The sequence below is a fragment of the Protopterus annectens genome, chromosome 4.part0, assembly GCF_019279795.1.
Source record: "Protopterus annectens isolate FY-2018-M chromosome 4.part0, PAN1.0, whole genome shotgun sequence".
Classification (NCBI taxonomy): Eukaryota; Metazoa; Chordata; order Ceratodontiformes; family Protopteridae; genus Protopterus; species Protopterus annectens.
Window position 1 is genome coordinate 1,347,405,428 of NC_056733.1, and position 27,054 is coordinate 1,347,432,481.

Consider the following 27,054-nt stretch of genomic DNA (forward strand, 5'->3'; position numbering starts at 1 on the left):
CATGCAAAGAATAGTAAAAATATGGACAATGAGGGCAGCATGTTCAGTTTTTGCATGCTTTTACTGATGGAGTTGTAACGGTACTAGCATGTCCTTCACATTTTTTATCTTCTGTTACTTTTAAAATTTCCATCACTGATCAATATTAACATTTCTGGAGATGTCTCCATACTCCACCCCACAAGCAGCACAACCATCTTGTGTCTCTTACTTGAGCCGTGACGTTTGACCTTGACTTGAGGGTCCACCCGATGACACTTTTCATTATGTAGGGATGCATGACGCTTCACCTGTGCTGATCCAGGACGCTTTTGCTCTTCGACCTGAACAATGAAAAAGAAAGTATAAACAAAATGTGTAAAAGTCAGGAAATGTGACATCTGTACAGTTACCTGAATAAAATACAAAAGACAGTTGCTTCTCCACTCACAGTCACTTAATGTTACTATATTTTGTAGTTTCATAGCAGTATAAATAACTCAAGTTATAGCCATCAAAAAGCATCAAAATTCAGCCACTAGTGTATATGTTTTACTTACCATCTATGCCTTCATTTTATTCATAACAACTTTAAAGACAGATTTTTTAATTTGTTAGGAGTACTTTGTTTCAGGGAGTGCAAGTCACATACTTTCATGGTTATGCATCTTAAGTTAAGAAGCTTCCAGACTTTTTATTTACTGGACTTTCAAGCAAAATTGCAGAGCTCTATGCCAATATGTTTACAGTCAGCTCCTCAAAAATCAAGCTTATGAAAATAAAACAAGTGTTTCACTTTTCAGGAAGGTCTCTTTTCCTGTGTGGTCACTCTTCCACCTCCATGTACGTGTTCATAAAGAATTAAACTCCAATACTTGTGCACCTTGAAGAAAGGGCAAAATCCTGACAGCAAAAATCTCATTGGATGAAATGACAAATGACACTTTTGTTAACTGCGACTGAAAACCTGACAGTGTGCTCTAAATGTAAGGATTACAGCCTGGGACATGCTCTTTCCCCTATGAGCATGCAGTCTTACAGTCAGTATATTTAGGGAAGGTAAGTTTGGAGAAAACACTCAGATGGAGTTTAGGGATGGGTTGCTTGCTTAATGTTTTTTTTTTCCTTTTGTTGTCTTTCTGATCATGAACATTCTTTTAATCTAAGTGCTATCTAAAGCATTATGTATGTGAATGAAACTTGTTATTTTAGCACCTGGCTCTCAACAAACTAGCCGGCTATAAAAGAGACTTTTGGTATGAGTGTTAACACTATAAACACTGGTTTCATTTGCTTGTTTGCTGTAGGACTCAGCAAGCTTCATTAGCATAGATATACAGGAAAATGTGTCTAGTCAGTTGAGTCAGGTGATGAAGCGAGTTTCAGTCTGCTACTCTGGCAAATGTTTCATTTTATTTTCATTATAGTGCTAAGAGCAGCACTGAATGTGCATATGTATGTGTGCCTAAGCATAAGAAATGCTGTCCCACTTACTGCCTTTTCTCCATGAGGTAGTGACGTACATGGTTCCACCGCAATCTGCTGAGGCCTTGTCCTCCTGTTGAGGTGCCCAAACCTCCTGATGAGGCACTTAATCCTCCTGCTGAGGCACCTAATCCTCCTGCTGAGATGCCCAAACCTCCTGCTGAGGTACCTAATCCTCCTGCTGAGGTAACCACTCCTCCAGCTGAGGTACCCAAGCCTCCTGCTAAGGTACCCAAACCTCCTGCTGAGTTGCCCAAACTTCCTGCTGAGGTACTTACTCCTCCTGTTTAGGTACCTAATCCTCCTGCTGAGATGCCCAAACCTCCTGCTGAGGTACTTACTCCTCCTGCTAAGGTACCTAATCCTCCTGCCAAGGTACCCAATCCTCCAGCTGAGGTACCTAATTCTCCTGCTGAGATGTCCAAACCTCCTGCTGAGGTACTTACTCCTCCTGCTGAGGTACCTAATCCTCCTTCTGAGATGCCCAAACCTCCTGCTGAGGTACTTTACTCCTCCTGCAGAGGTACCGAATCCTCCTGCTGAGGCACTTACTCCTCCTGCAGAGGTACCTAATCCTCCTGCTGAGATGCCCAAACCTTCTGCTGAGGCAGCTAATCCTCTTGCTGAGGCCTAACATTCCTTGCCTGTTGCTGCCCCACTGAATGTGACTTATTCCATAACTGGCCTTCTGGAATCAAGATCAGTAAGCTGTCCATTAAGGCATAATAAATTATTTTGCCTAGTAGATGGCAACTTCATCGTTAATTCTCAAACTTTGACAACCAAATTATACTTTTTTTGTGAACTTCACTTTGTTAAGATTATATGATGCAGCCCGGCTTAGGTGATGCATTAGCTGAGAACCTTCAAAATCCCAAAACAAATAAAAAAAAAAGACTTCCTGTGAATATAAGCCACCAACAAACTTTGTCCTAAACTGTATGCTATCATGGTGCTTATGCACAAATCTGTGTAAGGGTTTTAAATGCTGATTTGTGTTCATCTCCTGAATGCAGCTCCCCTTGTGTATCCTAATAAAAATACTACTTAGAAAAATGTAACTAGACAATCAGTTCATTTCTCTGGATAAAATGTCTGATAAAAATATGAGAAATAAATATTTTCAAGAATTCAAATGAATAACATTAAGTATTTTTCTGCAGATGCTTGTATTTATGACAGCAAACTTAATTAATGACTCTTCATTTTCTGCATACTTTATAACAGCTACCACTGCCAAAGAAACACACATCCCTTCCGGCCTGGAAAAGTACAGTTGTGTACACTTAATATAAATGTAGATGTTCGAGTGATTCACTGTTGCAGTCATTACATTTGGGTTATCTGCTTGCAGGTAGCCCTCAGTCGGCCTGATTAACAAAGTCTTGGGTCCTGCATTGGTTGCTGTCCCTTCTTCGTCAGGGGTATAAAGCACGCAGCCGATGCCATTACATCAGTTTTTCTTGTCCCAGGTGTCAGGTGCCCCCCTAATGGGAAGCAATTAAATATAAAAGTACAATGATATACCTCCAACAAAAAAGCAAATACACCAAAAAGGCTTTTAAGCATAGTAAAGGAAAGTAGAGGTATAGCCAAAAGAAGTTAGAGGGCAGGAGGGAGGGTAACCAGGACTGCAACAGTGAACACACTCGAACATCTACATTTATGGTAAGTGTGCACAACTGTACTATGTTCTTCGTGTTTCACTGTTGCAGTCATTACATTTGGGAAGAGTCCCACAGCTATGGTTGGGAGGAGGAATTTAGATAGCATTAGGACCAGGACCAGCTATAAGGCCCTGCAAGACTACAGTGGCAAAGCCAGCTCTGGATTTAGAGAAAATTGGCAAATGATAATGCTTGGTGAAAATATGTACAGAACTCCAGGTAGCAGCTTCTAGGATGTCCCTGTTAGGGATGCCTCTGAGAAAGGTTGTAGAGGTAGATGCAGCCCTTTTGGAATGAGGTCTGATCCCCTGGGGGATAGGTTTTCCATGGTGTTTATAGCAGAAATGTATGCAATGTCCTATCCATTTAGAAATGGTTTGCTTTGAAATAGCCTTCCCCTCTGCCCCTGCAGCAAATGCTACCTGCAGTTGTTCAGATTTCCTTTGAGGTTTAGTCCTGTCCAAGTAGAATCTGAGTTGTCTGTGCACATCTAAGGAATGCAGTATCCATTCCCCTTTGTTCTGTGGATTGGGAAAGAAGGTTGGCAAATGAATGGACTGATTAAGATCCACACTGGATACCACCTTGGGCATGAAGGATGGATTGATTCTGAGGGACACCCTGTCTGCTTGAAAGATGATGAAAGGCTCCACTGCCATAAGGGCCTGTAATTCAGATACCCTTCTAGCTGAAGTGATTGTTAAAAGGAAATCTGTTTTCCAATAAATAAATTTTAAGTCTGCAGTAGCAGCCGTCTCAAAAGGAGGTAGAGCGAGTTTCTCCAAAACAAAGTTAAGGCCCCAGGCTGGGGTTGGAGCTCTCCTGGGTGGTCTCAAATTTTTGGCCCCTCTGAGGAACTGCTTGAGCAGTGGATGAGAGAAGATGGGGGGTTCTGTGTTATAATGAGCTGAAATGGCTGAGGTGTGGATTTTAATGGAGGAAAAAGACAGGCCCTTGTGAAGCATCTCAGTTATGTACTGCAAAGTCTGGGGTAAACTGGGTGCTGCTGTGCTTATCCCTAGAGATTGGTTCCAGGCACAAAATCTTTTCCACTTTTCAACATAGGATTTTCTAGTGCTAGGCCTCCTTGCCTCTAAAATGATATCCAACACAGGTTTACTGAGGGATGGTAATGGAGAGATTATGTAATTAGCCAGGCTGCAAGGTTCAATGTTAGAAGCTGAGGGTGCAGAATCTGGTTCTCCTGCTGAGACAACAGGTAAGGAGTCTGAGGCAGGTGCCATGGGGATAACCGTGACACACTGCGCAGGAACGGGTACCAGTGTTGGCGTGGCCAGTCTGGAGAAATCAAAATCATCCTTGGTTTGTCCTGTTTGATTTTTAGTAGTACTTTGGAGAGCAGAGGCAGAGGGGGGAAGGCATAGACTGATAGGTTTTTCCAGCTGAAGGACAGAGCATCCACTTTCCAGGCTTGTTTGTGGGGAGCCTTGTGCAAAATATGTCCAATTGGTAGTTCTGGGGAGAGGCAAAAAGGTCTATATCTGGGCTCCCCCATTTGCTTGTCAACATGCTGAAAATCCTTGGTTCCAGTTTCCACTCATGTGGGTCCATGAGGTTTCTGCTTAGTCCATCTGCCAGTGTATTTAATTTTCCTGGCAGGAATTGAGCTTGTAGGTGCACTTGGTAGTTCAAGGCTGTGTTCCACAATGCCATGGCTAGTCTGCAGAGGGGGTAAGAATGTGTACCCCCCTGCTTGTTTATGTATCACATAACAATGGTGTTGTCTGTCTTTATCATTAATTGTCCTGGAAGAATGTAGTTCTTGAAGGCTGTCAGAGCATTTTGTACAGCTAACATTTCGTTTTGATTGATATGCAGGTGCATTTGACTTGGGTTCCATTTGCCCTGAATGCACTTCCCTGCCAGGTGAGCCCCCATGCACAGTCTGATGAATCTGTTGTTAGGGTTTGGGCAGCAGGGGTGGAGTGAATGGTAATCCCTTGTTTTGGTGGCAGGCCTCTGCCCACCAAAGGAACTCTAGGCATAGGCAAGGTATGATAGGAATCATTGCTTCTAGAGCTTGAGAATGTTGACACCATAGGCTTTTCAGATACCACTGTAGTTTCCTCATATATAGTCTTGCATATGGAATTAGAAGAATGCAGGAGGCCACGAACCCCAAGGCTTGCAGTATTTGTCGTGCAGATAGCAGGGTTTTTATGGCCACTTGTTTGAAGTAGGTTGTCAAATGAATTTGTTTTTCTGGCGTGAGGTAGGCCATCTGGGAAGTTGTATTCAAGCTTGCTCCCAGGAATATAATTTGTTGACAGGATAACCAGGTGTGATTTCTTTTCGTTTATGGTGTACCCCAGACAAGTTAGAACCCTTTGTACAAAGGCCAAATGATTCAAAAGTATGTCCTGGCTTTCTGCCTGAATTAGACAATTGTCCAGGTATGGGTATATTTGAATATTTCTTTGCCTGCAAAATGCAATAACTGGAGCTAGGCACTTTGTAAATACCCTGGGCACAGTAGATAAGCCAAAGGGCAGTGCAGAGAACTGATTTGAAGCGTAGGTATCGTCTGCATGATTCCCTGATTGGGATGTGCAGGTATGCTTCTTTTAAATCTAGTGTCGTCAACCAGGCATCTTTGCCTAGCACAGGAAGTAATTGGTGAAAAGTCAGCATCTTGAATTTTGGAATCTCCAAAAAGGTGTTTAGAGTAGACAGGTCCAGGATAGGATGCCATGAATTGTCTTTTCTGGGTACCAGGAAAAGTCTCAAGTAGAAACCTTGTCCCTTTTCCTCTTCTGGTACCAGTTGAATAGCCCCCATGCTTAAGAGAGAAAGTACTTGCTTTTGGGCCTCTGCCCACTGATTTGGGGGTGGGTCTGTACACCCGCTTGGTGTTGGCAATGTGTGGAAGTGAAATCTGTATCTCTGGGACACTATATTTAAAACCCATTTGTCCTGGGTAATGAGTTCCCAGTTCTTTGCATGAAGAGCAATCTTTCTCCCCAAAGGGGCAGTCAGTTGATAAGTGCTTGGAAATTTTAAAAGGAAGTCATTGAGACAGTTTACCATAGGGGGGAGTCTTATTACTCCCAGATTTGGTAGTGGAGGCCCCCCACTGCTTAGTCCTGTGTGTCCCCTGGGACTGAAACCTGGGGTTTTTGCTGTGTCTGGGTTTGGCTTGAGAAGACCTGGAAGGGGTGGAAAGGACCAATTCTTAGAGGGCCACTGCCTACTAAATCTAGGAGACTGAACTTGTAAGAACTCTTAACAGTTTGCATAGATTTAGCTTTATCTTCCATCTTTTTAAGAACTTCCTCAGCCTTGTTGCCAAACCGGCGGTCCTGATTTAATGGAGCATCCAACAATTTAGCTTTAACATGATCAGGCAAAGATTGTTCCTTAAGCCAAGCATGCCTTCTGAGCCCAGACCCAGTAACAGCGGCCCTGCAAGAGGCCTCTAATGAATCAAAACCACATTGCAAAGTATGTTTTCCAACTTGTTCAGCAGAATGCATTAAATCCTCTAATTTTTTATTTTCCACACATTCAGGAATCAACATCATTTTCTGTTTAAGCAATCCAATAACATGTTGCTAATACTTTAACATATGAAACTGGCAGTTTAAAGCCCTAATGGCCAAGGTTGCAGAAGTGTAAACCTTCTTACCCCATCTATCCAGTGCCCTGGTGTCTCTATCAGAAGGGGTAGGATTTTTAGCAGTAGAAGCCTTAATGCCCTTGGGCCCCTATGAAGTAGTCTCTGGATCCGCAATAGGATTTTAAAAAAGGAACTTGTGTGACTCAGGGACCCTGTAGTATCTGTCTGGTTTTCTGCGAGCAGGAGGCAAGGAATCAGGGGCCAAACTAGATTCCGAAAAAGCATAATCAACAATGTCTAGTACAGGAGGAATAGCTAAAGGCCTATGCTGAGGTAGGAGTAAGAAATCCCTAAGCCTCATTTTTGAATCAGAAAAATCCTGGCTTTCCCAGTGGAAATGCTCCCTCAGAGTATGTAAAGTTTCCCCAAAAGAAAAATCTTCTGGAGAGGAAGCAGAGGGAATGCAGTCGTCTGCATCAGAATCCTCATAAGTAGATAAGGGCAAATCCAGATAATCAGAATAATCAGAAAAAACAGAATCCTGATCAGAAGATTCATAAACCACTTCAGTCCTAGGCCTCTTAGAAAGGGGGGGAGAAGAAGAGAAGAAGGAGGCATCGGTTTAATATGCAAGTCCGTAGGCCTGAATACACCCTCAGAAGCCGGTGCCTGTATAGCGGCTCCGGACCCATCCAAGGTAGAGACATCCGCGGTTTCCATATTTGAAGCATCTCGCGGCATACCGGACTACAAATGGGTCTCAGTAGAGGCCTGCGAATCAGAAGTAGCGGGTATCAGGGGCTGTGAAAGCACCTCGCTAAGTACTGGCGAACTGGCGACTGGCTTATGAGAAGCATCGTCAGCAGTTTTGGACATCGGCAGCCTGTCTCTGTCTTTAGCTTTGCATTTTTTCGAAATCCTGGTAGTCGGATGGCTAACTGATGACATTTCTGGATAATTAAACTGTGAACCGAAATATTTAGAAGTGAAAATGTACTGACGATGGATAGTGCGCTGATTAAATAAAGCACAAAACCGACAGCAAGGTACGTCGTGGTCAGGGCCTAGGCAAGGAATAATGTACGAATTAAAATCTTTATGAGGTATTTGCTTTCCACAAGTAATGCAATTACTAACTTTTACTGACATCGGTAAGGAGCAAGAAAAAGTTTCCCCAACGGGGTACTTGGCTTTAGTTGAAGACTTCGGTTCTGAAACTCGAAAACGAAAATTTCAGGAGTCAGCCAACCAGGACTTGCGAACTGCTTCTGCTTTGGGTACCGCACGGCAAGAAAGACTGATGTAATGGCATCGGCTGTATGCTTTATAACCCTGACGACCTGACGTCATGGAAGAAGGGACAGCAACTGACGCAGGACCCAAGACTTTGTTAATCAGGCCGTCTGAGGGCTACCTGCAAGCAGATAACCCAAATGTAATGACTGCAACAGTGAAGCACGAAGAACATCCATTCCTGTATGTGGTCACTTAATTCATTTACATCTAGTAGTTGTGGAATGTAGCACCTTTGGCAGCCTATGTGCATTCACAGATTCCTGAATATTCTTTCAAAAATAAGTTAAAGATCATAAGCCAATCAAATAGAAATAAATTGTGACCAATCAAATGGAAATATATTGTGGCAGATCAAATATAAAGATATTGTGACTGGTGCAAGCTATTAAAAAGGTGCAGTCAGCAAATGTTCAGGAAAGGTCTTCTCTACAACATTAAAAGACAGTGTATTCACAGTCTTTAAGTCAATATCATAATATATTACAGTGCAGAAAAATCCTGAATATTTTTATCTCTAACTTTTCAGAAACAACTTTTCATGTCTTGGAAACTGAACAACCCAGACATACAGTGTCAGCAGCACTAACGTTCGCAAGACTTAAGGTTTTGTACTATTCTAAGAAATTTCTTCCTGAGTATGTTTTGTGGAATACTTACAGAAATATGAAAAACTAAGTTTATTTGCATAATTAACAGTATAACTAACACTCTGTGTTAATCAAGTTGCACCGGTGTTACGTATGAATGACAATTTTCTCCTCTATCATCTTTGACTTTACTTGATAAGTTAAAGTTTGTAAATTGGATGATTTTGGAAATATTAATACACATATAGAAATACTAAAATTTTCATAATTATTAGCATAAAAGTAACAACATCTCCCACACAAACCATTAAACATGGACAGTGGCAATTTATTTTTCTGTTTTCCATAATGACATTTGTCACCAAGCCCTTTGATAATGAGCGTCCCTCTCAGTTAAGAAAATATGACTGATAATATGACTAACAAGTGGCAAACGTGGACTAATATCTTCACTGCACTGCATGCTAGATGAACCACTTTCATGTTATTTTGTTTCATACACCTTGACCTTTCATATATTACCCATAATTAATTAGCAAGTTACATGGATAATAATAAATCCAACCCCCCAAAAGTCATGACACTGTAAGGAGTTCTCTAGTTGTTAGAAGGATGCAAACTTAAAAGGCACTGTAGGTGTGAATGATGTAAGCGAGTAGTACTGTTTTGTAACTCTGGAATTAAACCTTTCTCAGTATTATACTGTTAATTGATTATCAAAAGGTACCAGAAGCTCTGTGAAAGGCATAATGACAACTATTATTAAATGATATAAGCAAGTACTTGAAAAAGTTGGAAAGTGGAAGTATACCCAGATAGATGTAAACACTAAGAAGACAGTACAAATAAAAATGAATCACCTGTTTTTGTAAACCTGCAACAGCTATGGACACTAGTTGGCTTGAGACTAAGAATACAGAGATGTGGAATTTGTTGTCATATACAACACATGACTCACTCAGTTTGTCCCCACTGCTCTCAGTGGTGGACACACTGAATCATTACATACTTCTTCCTTATGTTTCATATGATCCTTTTTCAGGACAGAAACAGAAATACCTCTGTCATTCAGTTAATATAATATTTTAAACATACATGGAGTGTCAAAAAAGTGCAAGCGATATTTTTTTTTCAGATAAGAGATTGGAGAATAAGAAGACACAATCAGGAAACAGGATGGAAGACTCAGGGGAAAATGTTAAGGACTTTATTACTGGGTTTTAAAAACACTGAACAAACTTTCTCTGGAAGTTATGGACAAAGAGTGTTAGAAATGAACCTTACACCAGCAAAACAATACCATATAATGACAACGATCAAATGCACAGATAAAAAAACACTTCACTGTGATAAACATACAATAGCACCAGGAGAATGAACCTGCTAGGGTTCATAACCACCATGAACTTTCTACCGCTTGCAGACAACTAGCATATCAAACACAATAAAAACAATTAAGTGGATATGAAAAAAGTACTAAACAAGTGCAATATTTATTTCATGTTTGTTTCACTGCCATCTATGTCTGTCCTAAGCACTGTTCTTTTTATAGGAGTACACATGTCATCGTGGACTCTAGTCTCATACATCAGACTTGAACCAGACTGTACTGCCCTGATGCCATTATTTTTCACCTCTCATCTTACCATATTCCTTCCTTAGAATGCAAACATACAGCAAAGGTAAGATAACGGACAAGCTAACAATGCGTGTATTCATACACCTTGCCAAATCCCACCATGTTTGTTTTCTTCCAGGAAACAAACAAGCACTGTTCCTCTCCCTCCTTCTCTGCCTCATTCTCAGTCTTCTAAACACAAAGCAGATAAAGGAACAGTTGGACAATAGGTCACCTACACTTCTACAAAAGATGCAGACTTTACTTAACTAACTGGTTATTCCATTGCTATTCATACTGTACCTTGCGCTTTTGTACTTTGGAATAAAATGGTAGCTAAATAGGCTGGTTTAATGAAAACGGCAGATGTCACTTTATGTGGAAAGGATGTGTTTACCGCTGTAACATTTCTTCTCAAGCTGTTACTCTGAAAAACAGAACTCATTTGAAATTTACTCACTGAACTTGCTCAATGACACTAGAATAGTACCACTCGCAAAAACAAGGAACCAAAAACCAAGTACAAAGATGCCAGATCAAGTATTCCTTATATTCCAACAGGTTTACTGTAAGCACTTTCTTTCATCCAAAATAAAGTGAACTTCATCAGACAAACCTTTCCCCCAACATCCCTCTCTTTAAATAATTATGTCACTAATTATATCATAAAATCATTTAAAAATTAAAGTGATACACAGTTTTCCCATAAAATCAGCAGTAAAACATCTGACTGCATTCTATGCCATGACCTAAGAATAGAACAACTAATGCATGTAATTACACAACAGCTCATCTTGACACATCAAATAACAATGAGTTACTCTGAATTCAGAAATCTGAAGAGTTAAAGTTTTACTATCTTTCCAAAGCTTTCAATTTCAGTAGACATTTGATTGAAAAAAATGTATTTAACCTTGGGAAGGAGTGAGCATTCGTTCTTAGTTGCCATCACACCTCTTGCTCCTCTAACTTTAATTCCCACAGCCCCCCTAATATTTTTGCTGTCTTGTTCAATTATGATGTATTTAAAAGTGTGGGTAGGATTTTCCACTATATTTTTCGCCAAAGCATTAGTATAAATTTGTTTGGCTATATGATACTAATGCTCGTAAATCCTCTGCTTAAAGGCATGCTCAGTTTTCACGATATAGAAACCATTGCATTGGTCACACATGGCAAGGTAGACCACCCCTGATGTTTCACAGTTGTATCTATCCTTTATGGTGTAAGCTTTATATGGATGTGGAACTCCTTCCCTACTTTAATGTGCAATAGTGGCAGTGTCCGTACTTGTCCATCCCCCAAGTGCTTGATTGTAATTTTAAATGCCTTTCTAACATGTCCTTCAGGTTGCATTCCTTGTTGAATGTAATATGAGGTCTAACACCTAACACATTAGAGATGTTATTATCTTCCATTATTAATACCCAAGTCTTAACTAAGATATCCTTCAACTTTAAGGCATCCATGGTGAACAGGGTTAGGAAACTAATGGTAACGTCTCCGCCCACAGCAACTTCCCCTGAAGAATTCATTTCAGAATCGTGTGGAATTATTTCCATATGCTCATTGACTACATGCCCTTTCCAAAGGATATACTTAAAATGTCCTAACCTTCTTTTCCTACTTACTTCAAGCATAATTTGGTCTAATAGTGCCTCTGGATATTCTCTTTTAATGAACATACTCTTAAGTCTATTACATTCATCACTGAAATCTGTCTCATAGGATACCATTTAGCTGCTCTAACCAACTGTCCCCTTGACTACTGCTCTCTTTTGATGGAATGGGTGGCTACTCTGAAAGTGTAGGAAGGAACTGGAATAGGTAGATTTTCTATAAATTTTAGCTGAAAACCTTTGGTTACTTCTATCCTTATATAATAACTCATCCAATGGTTTGTGATCCAAACTGAGATGTAAATTCAAAGAAAATCAGCTAACCCCAAGATGTTATCCAGAAATTCCATAGCTGTATCCCGGAATAGTACCACATTTCAAACATTGAGGAGTTATGGCAGAAAGAGATAAATGCAGGTTCTGTCACTTCAGCGTAATTTGATAGGTCATTAGGTCACTCTACTCAGGTGTCACCCCCCCCCCCTTTCTCAGTGCTATATTTGTCATTGCCCATATAAACCAACCCCCCCCCCCCCAACATCAAGTGCACTTCCTGCAGTTTCACTCCAGGACCACCTCCAATATTAACATCTTGTTCTTCCATAATCCATGTTACAGTACTAACATTTCTGTCTAAAATGCATTTAGAAAAATCTGCCATTTCAGTCACCCACCTCTTATTAGCTTTTTTTCTCTTCATTAGCTGTGAATGTGTGTGTATGTATGTATATATATATATATATATATATATATATATATATATATATATATAAAAACACACACACACACACACACACACACACACACACACACACACACACAGTACACTCTCACAGAATGTATTAGTGCAGGCCCTGTAACATTCATAACATTATTATTCCATAGTCTGAACTGCTTCTGCTCCGCGTACACTCTTCTGGAGATGCACTTTCTAAGAGTGTTAATGCACCCTCCTTTGTTTCTGCATATACCTGTCCCTATACATAGATGCTTAGCTGTTCTTCTAGACTTTTCTTCATACTTCTCATTCATTCAGCTTCAGCTCAATGCATAGGATCACCCACAGACATCCTGCTGTTTGTTCAATAATACCTTCACCACCATTATGTACTCCTACCTTGAAATTCATACCCTACAGAAGTAATTTTACAGTTCATCATGTCATCCTGTGTATTGGATTCCCGATTATTCGTGAGAATTTATTTCAAAAATTACCTGTTAAAGTATTACATGTTCAGAAGGTCAACTAGGATCCACAGTGCAGTCTCCATATATACCTTCTGCACTATCACTCATGAAAATATACGGAAGGACTGGCCTCGGACGGGAGTACTCTATTGTCCATCTTCCTCTTAACTGGAAGACTGCTACTCCCTTCTACTCCACTCCATTTGGTAGCCAAGTTACAATCCAGTTCTTTACTCCAAGTTTTCCGGCTAAGGATTTCCAGGTTTTATACAAACCTTCATGCACTAGCCTCTCTTGGTCTAACATTGTGGTCAGGCTAAAGAAATCATCCACATGACTTTCTTGTCAATCACTGATACTAGCTTTGGTCATGCAGCCTGTCTGAATTGGGTTGTCCAGAGGTCCTTGCATTATGCAGCTGTTCTACAAACTCCTCACCAGCTCAGTGCCAAGATGATGCTGACAAAACAGGCACTGTCTTGCCTCCCTTCTGCTACCACTACTGTGCTTATAAGATAATACAATTCTGTTGAAATACATACAATCCTTTGCACGGGAAAGGATTTTGGCAACATTCCACTCTATATCAACCTTTATAATACCCCTCAACAACCTAGTAAGGAACAATGGCAGAGAAAGAAGCCGGTCTCTCGTCAGAATCGATACTCTGATTATGACGTAATAGTTCTATCTTGGAAACAATTTAAGAGAAAGGAGAAAAATTAGACACCGCTTGATTTCTAACTGCATGTCAGCACAAACTTTTTTTTTAATTATTTTTAATTTGCAGCATAAGCTAAGATAAAACCTGTTCATTTTGTGTCTCTTCAGACAGGAAAAGTGATACAGAAACACATCTGTTTCACAAGCTCTGTCAAGGAAAGTCATTTTTGTAAAGAAGACAACAAGCTTAACCCAGAAAGCAGATACTGTAAAGGGCAGTATAATCAATGAAACCTTGTTATGATAAAACTATCAATATGTGTAATATAACAAAAGATTCAACAGAAGAGGAAGACACAACACATCTGCTGCATTTTTTGATAAAAGGTGATGCCCAAAGACAGAAATGTACAATTCCTTTTGAAGTTATGGTCATGGGTGTGCTTATACATTTTAAAATTTTGTTTTGAAGGGTGTTATTAACTCACAGGGCCAGATTCCAAAAGAGTTCCTCTCAGTGTAAGTATGCCCTGATTCCAAAATACTTAATCTCAGTGTAAGTGACTTATTTTGGTCTAAGGTCCATCTATAAACAGGCTTACACCGGCAGCCAGATTCCAAAAAAACTGCTATCAGTGTAAGTGGTCACTTCCTACGACAGCAAGTCTTTTGGAATTGGGCCCATAGAGTAATATTTATTTTAATTTCATTTTGGAAAAATGCAAATGTAGTCCACAAGTTTAAATACATACATCTGAGCAACAATTTATAAGAAAGTAAAGAAAAAAGGCTTCCTATGCGAGTGTGTTGGGGGGGATGAAACTGTTTCTTCATGTCACAACCACAACTGTCTGAATTTAAAATAGAGTTTAGAGTTCATTACATCCTGAGGCATTGACTTTTGCTTATTATAAATTACAGACTCTTGACATAAACCTCTTCACATATGTACTTTTTTATCTGTCAGCAACAGTAAAAAATCTCTGGTTGTTGTGACTTTTGGCTTTTCCCGGTTATGGGGTTGCCACAGCGGAACTCCGGTATGCTAATGATTGGCAGTTGATTTTTACGTACCGAGTTGCCAGCCCTGATGCACAACCTTCAACGAAGGCACGCCCATTCATGCATGCCTCCACGCAGAAGATGCTCTAACTGAGAGTCTAACTGGACAGCGTCTTACTGTGAGGCAACAACGCTACTGCAGCACCACCACCGCGGATAGTATGCATGCAAAATCAAGTACCCATCATCAACAAGCTAAGGATGCAAGACTATTAAAGGTTCTGCATTCTTTAAAGCGACAACAACATTTCTGCATAACAGAAAACATGAGTTACAAAGAACTGACACAACTGTATTTGCAGTTTTTATTTTTACAACTACACACATCGCATTTCAGCAAAAGTACATCTGAATAACTTATACACAAAACAAAGGTCAAATGGTTTGATAAGGGTAATACTATCTTTCAAACAGATGGTGGAAACCAGTAATCCTACTGATGCATGAATTTTAACCTCTCAAGCTTCAACTGCTAAAGCTTCAACTTGAAGACGATTGGAGTTCCTTCACTGGAAATCAATGTTGGTGAGTTGTGCAGGAAGCAATTCCCTTTTTGGGAGAATTTCCCTTATCATCAAGTTGGTGCAATCATGGGATTTGCATATAAAAGTCAGGGTGTGTAAGAGGCAAGCCCCCCTCATTGTGGGATGCGGTTTTCAGCAATGCAGTTTGGGTATTCCAGTGTGTGGTGTACTCAGTTTTGTCCACTCACAGTGGAAGGGGCGGAAACCAGCAACAGAAACAATTCTGGGGCACCTTTACGAAAACCATGCACTTGAGTTCTATTTGACTTTGAAAAATATTAAAACAGGAATTCAAAGTTATCAAAATCTTTGTCACTGCACCTCATTACTTAATCTAATCAACTCCAAAGATGCTTCACCTTAGGAAAAGAGGAAAGTACAGTTGTGTACCTACCATAAATGTAGATGTTCGAGTGTATTCACTGTTGCAGTCATTACAATTGGGTTATCCTGCTGGCAGGCTACCCACAGTCGGCCCGAGTTCCAAAGTCTAGGTCTGGCGTCGGTTGCTGTCGCCTCCTCCCTGACGTCAGTGCGCCAGGGGTATAAAAGATGCAGCCAACGCCATTTTCTTCAGTTTTTCTTGCCCCAGATGTCAGGTGCCCCTAAAAAGGTAGGCTAAATTATGCCAATAAGCATGCATACACAAAAAACAACTTTTCCTTCATCTACAAGCAAATACACCACATAGGTTGTATAGAATAGAGAAGTACAGATAAGTCCCAGCAAGGAAAAGGGGGATGGTGGGTGGGTAACCTGGACTGCAACAGTGAATACACTCAAACATCTACATTTATGGTAGGTACACAACTGTACTATGTTCATCGTGTTTCACTGTTGCAGTCATTACAATTGGGTTGAATCCCAAAGCTAAGGTTGGAAGGCTGGCTAAATAGGATTAGGAGAGGCTATCATGCCCTGCAGAACTGCAGTGGCAAAGCCTGCCCTGGATTTAGAGTAGAGAGGTAAGTGATAGTGCTTTGTAAACATATGCATTGAACTCCAAGTTGCAGCCTCTAAGATGTCTTTGGCTGGTATTCCTCTGAGGAAGGCTGCTGAAGTGGCTGCTGCTCTGGTTGAATGTGGCCTAATGCCCTTAGGCACTGATTTGCCATGCTGTGAATAGCAGAAATGAATGCAGTGGCCTATCCACTTTGAAATAGTCTGTTTTGAGATAGGCGTTCCTTGTGATCCTGCAGCATATGCCACTAGAAGTTGTTCAGTCTTTCTGAAAGCTTTGGTTCTGTCCAAGTAGAAGCATAGCTGCCTGTGAATGTCCAAGGAATGCAGAAGTCTCTCACCCTTATTATGTGGGTTTGGGTTAAAGGTAGGCAAATGAATTGTTTGGTTAAGAGCCACACTGGACACTACCTTAGGTATAAATGTAGGGTTTGTCCTTAGAGAAACCCTGTCAGGATGGAAAATGATAAAAGGTTGCACAGCCATGAGTGCCTTTAACTCTGAGACTCATCTAGCGGAGGTTATTGCTAGGAGCAGAGCTGTTTTCCAGGATAAGAATTTTATATTAGCTGCAGAGGCTGGCTCAAACGGAGGCAGTGTGAGTTTTTCCAAGATATAGTTGAGGTCCCAAGCATGTATTGGTGCTCACCTTGGAGGTCTTATGTTTTTGGCCCCTCTGAGGTACTGCCTTAGCAATGGATGAGAAAAAATAGGTGGTTCTGTATTGTAATGAGCTGAAATGGCAGAGGCATGAATTTTAATTGATGAAAAGGAAAGGCCTTTATCCAGCATCTCAGTTAAGTATTGCAAAATCTGAGGACTATTTGGAACAGCCGTGTCAATAACTAGTGCCTGGTTCCAAGCACAGAATTTTTCCGTTTTTCTGCATAAGATTTTCTGGTGTTAGGCCTCCTGGCCTCCAAAATAACATCCATCACTGCTTTAGAGAGAGATGTGTCTTGAATGGCTACATTATCCGCCATGCTGCCAGGTTTAAGGTCCTGAGTTGGCTGTGCAGTATCTGACTGTCTTGTTGGGTCAATAAGTGAGGAATTTGAGGTAATGTCCAAGCTGGGCATTGAGACAAGCTCTTTAGGATTGGGTACCAGTGCTGGCGGGGCCAGTCTGGGGCAATCAGTATCATTTTTGGCTTCTCTTGTCTGACCTTGAGGAGTACCTTGGGGAGGAGAGGCAGAGGAGGAAAGGTATATACTGTTAGGTTTTTCCAGCTGAAAGATAGAGCATCCACTTAACATGCTTGCTTGTGATAAGTCCTTGTGCAGAATCTCTGTAGTTGTCAGTTGTGAAAGGAGACAAATAAGTCTATGTGCGGGCATCCCCAGTTCCTTGTTATCATGCTGAAGACTTGTGGATCCAATTTCCACTCGTGGGGATCCATTAGGTTTCTGCTTAGTTCGTCTGCCAAAGTATTTATCCTTCCTGGCAGGAACTGTGCTTGCAGACGTACTTGGTAAGTCAGTGCTGTGTCTCACAAGTTCATGGCTAGTCTGCAGAGGGGGTAGGAATGCGTGCCCCCCTGCTTGTTTATGTACCACATGACTGTAGTATTGTCCGTCTTTATCAGTAGTTGTCCTGGATAAAGTTGATCCTTGAAGGCTGTCAGGGCATTCTGAACAGCTAGCATCTCTTTTTGATTGATATGTAGATGCATTTGACTTGCGGACCATGTGCCCTGAATACATCTTCCTGCCACATGGGCCCCCCCAGGCATAACCTGATGCATCAGTTGTCAATGTCTGCCTGGCTGTGGGTAAGGTGAATGGCTGTCCCGTGTTGAAGTGACAGGCTCTTGCCCACCATCAAAACTCCTGTTGCAGGCAGGGAATGAGGGTAATTATTGTTTCCAGGCTGTGGCAATGTTGAGTCCAAACACTTTTCAGATACCATTGAAGTTTCCTCATATGCAGTCTTGCATATGGAATTAGCAGTATGCAGGATGCCATGAAGCCCAAAGCCTGCAGAATTTTTCTTGCAGATAACTGGGTTTTTGTTGCCAACATTTTGAAATAAGTAGTCAGTTGTCTGTGTTTGTCTGGCATGAGATAAGCCATCTGGGCAGTTGAATTTAAGCTTGCACCCAGAAATATTATCTCTTGAGAGGGTATGAGCTTTGATTTCTTTTCATTTACTGTGTAACCTAGACCTGTTAGTAATCTTTTTACAAACACCAGATACTGTAGTAGGATGTCCATGTTATCTGCTTGAATAAGGCAGTCGTCCAAGTAAGGATATATTTGTATTCCTCTTTGTCTGCAAAATGCAATTACTGGTGCCAGGCATTTTGTAAAAACCCTGGGCACAGTAGATAAGCCAAAGGGCAGTGCAGAGAATTAGTAGTGCATTGAGCCAGCTATAAATCTGAGGTATCTTCTGCACGATTGTCTGATTGGGACATGCAGGTATGCCTCTTTTAGGTCTAAAGTCACAAGCCAAGCCTTCTTGCCCAGCATGGGCAGAAGCTGCTGCAGAGTTAACATTTTAAATTTTGGAATATACAGAAATGTGTTTAGGATAGACAGGTCCAGGCTTTGTCCTTTCTGGGTACCAAGAATAGCCTTGAGTAAAATCCTTGTCCCTGCTCTTGCTGTGGTACTTGCTAAATGGCTCTCATGTCCATGAGGGATGAAACTTGTTTTTGTGCCTCTGCCCATTGATTGCGTGGCAGGTCTGGCATCCCGTTTGGCCTTGGCAGGGTGTGAAAGTGGAACCTGTAGCCTTGAGATACAATATTTAAGACCCATTTGTCATGGGTGATCATGTGCCAATTTTGTGAAAAAAGTGCTAGTTTTCCCCCCAAAGGAGCTGCCAGAAGATAAGTGCTTGGTGCTGGCAGAGGAAAGTCATTGAGACTGTTTCCTGTATGGCTGTGATTTTTCCTCTCTGCTTTTGGAGGTAGAAGCACCCCATTGTTTAGGCCTGTATGAGCCTTGGGGCTGTGATCTGCCTCTGGGGGGGGGGGGGTCTGTATCTCCCTCTTTGTGGTCTGACACTGGAAAGGACCAATTCTTTGTAGGCCAGTTCCTGCTAAATCTGGGAGGCTGTACCTGTAAGAAATCCTTCACTGTTTGCATATATTTAGCTTTGTCCTTCATTTTCTTCAAAACCTCTTCTGCTTTAACACCAAACAAGGTAACATGTTGTAATGGAGCATCTAATAGCTTTGCTTTAACATGATCGGGCAGATTCTGCTCTTTTAACTAATCATGCCTCCTAATGACAAAACCTGCAACTGCAGCCCTGCAGGCGGCCTCTAGAGAAGCAAAACCACATTGCAAAGTATGCTTTCCCAATTGTTCAGCTGCATGCAATAAATCCTGCATTTCTTTGTTTTCTGCACATTCTGAATTTGTCAACATTTTCTGTTTAAGCTGTGACATAAGATATTGTTGATATTTAAGCATATGAAACTGACAATTTAAAGCTCTTACAGCCAAGGCAGCAGAAATATAAATCTTTTCCCCCATCTGTCCAGGGCCCTTGAATCCCTATCAGAGGGGATAGGGTTTTTTTGCAGTGGAAGCCTTGACCTCCTTGGGACCCTGAGAAATAGTTTCTGGATCAGCAACAGGGTTTTTGTAAAGAAATTTATGAGAATCAGGAACTCTGTAGTATCTGTCTGGCTTAACAGGAGTTGGTGATAAAGAGACAGGAGACAGACCAGACTCTGAAAATACATCATCTACAATGTCTAAAACAGGAGGAATAGCAAGGGGCCTGTGCTGGGGTAATAAAAGGAAGTCTCTGAGTCTTTTCTTGGATTCTGAGTAATCTTGGCTCTCCCAATGGAAATGCTCCCTCATAGTATGCAGGGTCTCCCCAAAAGAATAATCCTCAGGAGGTGAGGCTGAAGGGATAGATTCTTCAGCATCAGAATCCTCATAGGGAGGAAGGGAAAATTCCTGTTCAGAAGACGAATCAGAAGAAATGGAAACCTGATCTGAAGATTCATATTCTGTCTCTTGCCTAGGCCTCTTATCAAGAGGGGGATGGGAACCCCTGATCAAAGTAATTAGGTCTTCGGCCATTTTAAGCATCTGTTTTTTAGGCATGGAGGCCTGTCCAGGAGAATGCTGTACTTGTTTCTTTGTCTTTAGAGCTGCTTTAGTCTTTGCCTTTGAAGCTGAAGATGGCTTTACATATAACTGTGTAGGCCTGAAAACACCCTCAGAAGCCGATGCCTGCTCAGAGGCTCTAGACCCATCTGAGGGAATAGTTTCCGAGTGTCCAATACCTTGAGTTTCCAGCGGCCTAGTCGGCTCCACGTGGGAGTCGGAAGCGGCCTGTGGCTCTGAGGTAGTGGGCGTCAGGGGCTGCAAAAGCATCTCACTGAGAACCGGCGTACTAGCGACAGGCCTAACGGAAGCCTCGTTGTCGGTTTTGGACCTCGGATGCCTGTCCTTTTCTTTTTCATTGCGCTTTTTATAAACTCCAGTAGTCGGCTGTTCTGACGGCATTATAAAATTGAATCTTCTGCCAAAGTAATGAAATGCAAAATCGTACCGAAGCTTAATAGTGCGTTGGTTAAATCTAGCACAAAACCGACAACTAGCAACGTCGTGGTCAGGGCCTAGGCAAGGAATACAGTAAGAATGAAAATCCTTATGAGGTATTTGCTTCCCACAAGAAATACAATTAACATTTTCTGACATCGGTCTGGAGCAAGAAAAAAGTTTCCCCAACAGGGTACTTAGCTTTAATGAAGACTTTGGATCTGAAATTTGAATTTGAAAATCTCAGGAGTCGGCCGACCGGCACTTGCGAACTGCTTTTGTTTCGAGCACCATGCAGCAAGAAAGACTGAAGAAAATGGTGTTGGCTGCATCTTTTATACCCCTGGTGCACTGACGTCAGAGAGGAGGTGACAGCAACCGACGCCGGACCTAGACTTTAGAATTCGGGCCGACTGCGGGTAGCCTGCCAGCAGGACAACCCAATTGTAATGACTGCAACAGTGAAACACAATGAACATCTGTCTCAGTTTGGTTAATCCCACTCAGTGTATACACGTTCACACAGTGATGTTTGTATTCATGGCAATGACACTAAATGTATTCTTCCAGCGGAAGCTAGTATTTCAAGACAAGGCTATACAGATACCTGATTTAATAAACAGACTCAGCACTCATTACTTTGTCTATATAATATTAGACTTTAACTGGATTATGTATGCACTTGCTAATGACTGTAAATCCTTTGTGTTTTAGTAATACAGCAGGTGTGCTATGTTAACTGCAAATGTCTTACCTGAATTTTCTCATAAGGTACCTCATCATACATCCTGAAGTCTGCTCCACTGCTCTGAGATGAAGTTGCCCATCTGAGGAAAAAGAAAAAATACACACTTTCAGTTACTAGACTCTAGACAATTACTTGTCAGCACCTGAGTAACTACTGAATACGGAAAAATAAAAATTGCAGCACACTGGATTCCACCAAACGCCTTTTAATAATACAGAAAAGGTTTTGTCTCAAAAATTAACAGAGACGTCTTTAGAACAAAAGTAAAACTAAAACAAAGACCTAAAATACACTCATTAAATTCACAAGATTAAAAGATACCAATCAAAACATCACAGAAAGAGCCCGTATTCAAGAAAAATAAACAAGACAAGAACAAACTTGTATCTAAACTTAAAGAATAAATCACTAGCACCAATTGGGAATAAACATAATCTTTAAAACAAAACTAAAAGTAAATGATGTGTTAATGTACAACACAGAAACAATCACAGTGGCTTCAACTTAAGAACACACTTCAACTTCACATAGTTATTAAGACCAACCATGGGATTCAGGAACCCTTAACCTCAAAGGTTTCCACATTCTAACAAGTCTTTCTGATTCAGAGACCACTCTCTCCCTATGGTCTTCCCTGGTAGTCACGATAACAGAAAGAGGGTCTCTCTGGGGAAGTTGCACGTTAATGTGGCAGTCTGGGGGGAGTAGCTAATGTTAACTAGACGTGCTCGCCTCCAGAAATGGCCACAGTCTAATTAACTCAACAAGGTGATTTAGAGATACCACTCTGCTGATTTTTTCTGTAAAACGAAAAAGTGAATGATGTCTTTTGACAGCACTCACCTTTTCATTCCTATCACAGTAAGCAGTGCCATGCATGTATATCTATATATATATATATATATATATATATATATATATATATATATATATATATATATATACATATACATATATGTGTGTGTGTTTATGGAGGGGCATGCATGAATCTTGCTGAATGACGTGTGTGTATACATGTAGGGGCTGCCTATGCTACCACAATGCATGGGCTGGTAAGAGAACAGCAGGGCAGTCAGGTCTGACAGTGTAGTCCTTGAGTTAAAGACATGGTAATGAGCCCCTTGTGAGGTGTTTAGCTGTGCAACTTTACCAAATTTCTGATTTGGAGATTGGTCTCAATCTGCCCTTGCTAACAAGCATGGGAGGGTAGAATCCTGGCAAATCACAGGACAGGTGTGTGGTTTGTTTTATATTTTTGCCACTGCAGTTCATGATTTTCTTGGATCACATTATAATCCCTGGCTCTGATGTTCATTTTTACTTTCTCTATACAATGAATACTTTTCTTTTTTATATACTTTTGCACATACTTTGGAAGGTCAGTGTAGTGCATTGCTCTTGCTGTTATTTTATTGTAATTGCTGTTTACACTTGCCACAGGAAGGCACTTAAATATATATATAAAGGTACATGTTGCTATACAGATGCACACAGACAAACACACTGTTTCACTCTTTCAAACTCCCTGTGTTACATGCTTTCATAAACACAGCAGTTAACCCACTTTAATATAAGCTACATTACATTTTACTTATATTGATTTTATTTATTTTGACATTTAACGTGTATATCTGACCGAGCAAGAGCCCATTTTCAGCGGAGGCCAGAGGGGGACACATATACAGACATTTCCAAACTACAAGCAGAGGGCAACAGTAGTTACAAGATATTTTTAACATATATGAGTTTTTAAATACAAGATTGACACAGTTAAGTACATGTCAAATAACTTATGTAGATTGTGGTGCAGACATAACGGTTACATCAGTAGGAAGAAGAGAGGAAGCTAGTAGCAGTCGAGGTGGTTAGAAGAAAGAAATTGCAGGAAAGGCACAGTAAGGAAAAGTACAGGTGAGCAAGCAGAGGAATATGTTGTGGAATACGCTGAGTAAAGTTTAGATAGGAAGTATAGAAGGGAGAAGTTAGTGTTAGAGAGTGAGGATAAGTGAATTAATTAGGGCTTTGGCACGTGCAGATCCATGATTTCAGTAGGGTTTCAGTTAGTGCTTTTTGAAACTTTGTTTGAAGGAAAGATTTCTGATGCTCAGTGGGAGTTTATTCAATAGGGCAACTCAGTATCTATACAAGTTTTGTCCTATCCTTCTTTTTGGCTTGTGGATTGCTTGGAGAAATTGATCAGAGCTTCAAAGAGAGAGGATGGGTGTACAGGGATATAAATGGGGAGATGGCGGGGCAGAAGATGGGTTTGTTTAGGATGGAGTGAATAATGGACAGTTGGGAGAGTAAAAGATGATGGGGGAATTCAAGTCAGTTTAAAGTTAGTAAGGAATGGCAGTGCTGAGAGTTGTAAGGTTGATCTGCAGCAAATCTGGCAATTTTGTTGAGTTTAAGCTTGGTCTTTAGAGAGGATTGTAAGTTGGTCAAATAGGTGAGGCATACAGAATGCTGGGAAGAAGATACACATGGGCAAGATAAAGTCTAGTATCATTTGTGAGCTATTTTTTATTTCTATACAGCAGTTCTAGTTTTTGACGTGTCTTTTTAAATCAGTTTAATATATGCAGATCAAATTTAAGCTGATCATCAATGATTCACAACTAACTTTTTCTGTAATATTTTCCCCACTGTCATTAGCCTTCCATGATAAGTGGTCCTATATGTTTCTAGTGAATGAGGAGCCAATTACGTTGCACAAACAGTCGTCAGGCTTTTGCTGCTATGGCCTTAAAGCTTTCCCCACTGGCTAATATGCAAGATCACATATATGAGGGCTTGCTATGCCTTCCCCTGTAGTTGATAACTTAGCACTTATCTGACAGCTTATTTTAACCATACTGACTATAATGAGTTTGCAGATGCAGCAATATGTTGTCCCTGCCATTAGGTCCTCCAGGAAAGCATGCTCCAAAATTTATAAAATGCCTCTCATACCAGTTATTATATGCTAACTGTAACTGTCACAACGTTCTGGACAAGTAGGAGCTAATTGTCACGAGTCTGCAGTCCTTAACGTAATACAACATACTATTTTCTCCAGCTGAGTAACTACAAACACAATACTTCTACCTGAGGTGTGCAATAATGTAGTTCAGTGGTCCCAAAAGTGTGCTTACAAAATTACGAAAAAAAGGCAACTAGGAAGTCAAAAGTAAATATCAGACACTGTGAGGCAAGTACTGCAAATTATTAAATGAAGCAATGTCACCAGATTTTGACAATGAGATACATTATTTAAGTTAAGCCATTATAAAATCAAGAGATATGGTACAAGTTTATACAAAACAGGATTTTATGCATTTCCCAAGGGATAAAAAGGCAAACTGCCTGCGTCGGCATTCCCAGTAAGAATTGCATTTAGATACTATTGTCACACCCTGAAACACCTTTAACTTATGCAGCTATATGTTCAGGGAAGGAAATGTAACTGAAAATCTGAAATTCCTTTTATTTAAGTTTCACTGCATGCTCAAATAATCACTTGTAATCAATGCAACAGCCAAATGTCATCAACAACATTTTGGAATTCTCTTCATACCATAAAATACAGTGTGTGAAAAGGAGGATAAAGGTAATGCTAAGGGGAATGAAAAAAAGCATGTTATACAGCTCTAGTAAAGTGATATTGTTAATCTGCAAAAAACACTAACAGTGTTACTATGTTAATAAAGGCATTGTTATAATAATAATGGCTTACAAGAAAGAATGACGGACGGCATTGACAATGTTGGCTATTGTATCTACATCCACATAATCGTAGTGCAGTGACGCTGGATCTGCATTGGAACCAGTCTCAGCTAAGAGCAGCCCTAACCAGCGACCCATTTCTTCTGAAGAACTTGCCTATTGAAAAATGGAAATAATATTACAATTAGTTCAAACTCTTACATGCTAAGGGGGAAACAATCCCAAGCCAATAAAACACAAATTGAACAGTCTAAGCATTTATGTGTGTCTGCCCTTTACCATAACCTATAATGTATTATGATTTTATAGACCTAGGAAGCATATACCATAGAATCACTCTGCATATAAAATCTGAGCTGTTAACATAGTAATAAATGCAGATAAATACTAATAAAAAACAATAAGTAATAAATACTAAAGTAATATATGCAGAAGTAAAAAAGCAAATGATCAACAGCTCGAGAAGTGCTTACTGTTGAATCTTGTGCACATATTAGCAAGTAGTAAAAGGAAACCCAGACTAAACAAGACTTAGTTATACAAAAGACTGCTTCATTCTGGCATGCTGTATGTTTCTTTGAAAGGAAACAAAGTAAACAAGGGCAAAAAGAAATTCTAAACTGAACATGGGCAGAAATGTCAGGGCTGAAACACCATTCAAGAGTGTAGCTATGTAAATGTAGCATTGTTCAGTGACTACATGTGGAAAACATTTGATTTTTTTAAGAGTTTGTTACAGATTTAATAATGTAAACAATGGAGAAAAGAGAAAAGCCAGCGTCCTTACCTCAAGGACAGACACATCCTGACCATGCCTTAAGAGTCGGAAGCCAAATGGATGTTTGGCACCCAGGCCTGGTTTCACTTCACAGCCCTTTAGAACAATCGAGTTGACATGTGTCCTGAGGTCTGTCCTGTCCTTGTGAAAATACAATACATTTCCCTTCAGCCGACACCATCTCTCCTTCCAGCACTGGTTCATCAATACATTCAAATATCCTAATATTAGACAGTAAAAAGCAATTAGTGACATTAGAAACTCCAAGAAGAAAGTTGTTCAGAGCCTTTAATTATGGTGTTTGGTAGTTTGAAAGAGCCCTTTTCTATCAGGCTAAAAAATATATGTGTGTGTGTGTGTGTGTGTGTGTGTGTGTGTGTGTGTGTGTGTGTGTGTGTGTGTGAGACATTTATTCAATTGATTTTATTGGTAGGGGCAAGCTTCTGAGTATTTTACTTTTTATCATAATAACATTAATAGTTCAGAGTACAAAGAAATAAACAAGGCAATTCTTGAAAACTAGGTCTACTAGTTAAGTAAAATGACAGTACACAGCATGGTATAATAGGACGGAACAGTTTATATTTTTAAAGACACATATCAGGGCAACAGGCACCAGTTTTATAACATATCTGCATGCCTACAGACATGAATTTCTCACACTCTGATAGTGCTATGATTTTCAAGTAAATTACTTTAAAAAATCCTTGCATCCCAGTGATCCAAATATGTCCACGACTGTTCTAAACAGCCCAAACTGCCACTAGTATTCTAGCATTTTCCTAATTACAAATTTTCCATTGCATACCCACTGATCCCAATATGTCTGCCACTATTCTACACAGGCCGAATTGCCATTGGTATTCTAGCATTTTCTTAATTACTGGTACAGAATAATGAATACCTCAGAATGTCATTGTACTTCCATTTACTTTACATTACTGACAACTTATGAAATATGGGAAAGTTTCACATACAACTTTTTCAAGAGGTCATGAAATGTTAATACACAAAGTGAATGGAAAAACTACTGCTATTGTATTTTATAATTATACGATTCTGTAGCTATCACAAACAAGCCGGGCTT

The 27,054-nt window shown here is 40.4% G+C and overlaps 1 protein-coding gene across 1 annotated transcript in view; it reads right to left on the minus strand.

Moving 5' to 3' along the window:
• Nucleotides 1-27,054, minus strand: part of AFAP1L1 (actin filament associated protein 1 like 1) — a 507,629-nt gene that overhangs the window by 111,683 nt on the left and 368,892 nt on the right. The window contains exons 12-15 of the mRNA XM_044069203.1: nucleotides 25,977-26,188; nucleotides 25,200-25,345; nucleotides 21,491-21,563; nucleotides 212-323 (exon numbers count right to left, since the gene is read on the minus strand). Coding sequence (XP_043925138.1) covers nucleotides 212-323; nucleotides 21,491-21,563; nucleotides 25,200-25,345; nucleotides 25,977-26,188 — 543 coding nt within the window. The remainder of the gene's footprint in view (nucleotides 1-211; nucleotides 324-21,490; nucleotides 21,564-25,199; nucleotides 25,346-25,976; nucleotides 26,189-27,054) is intronic.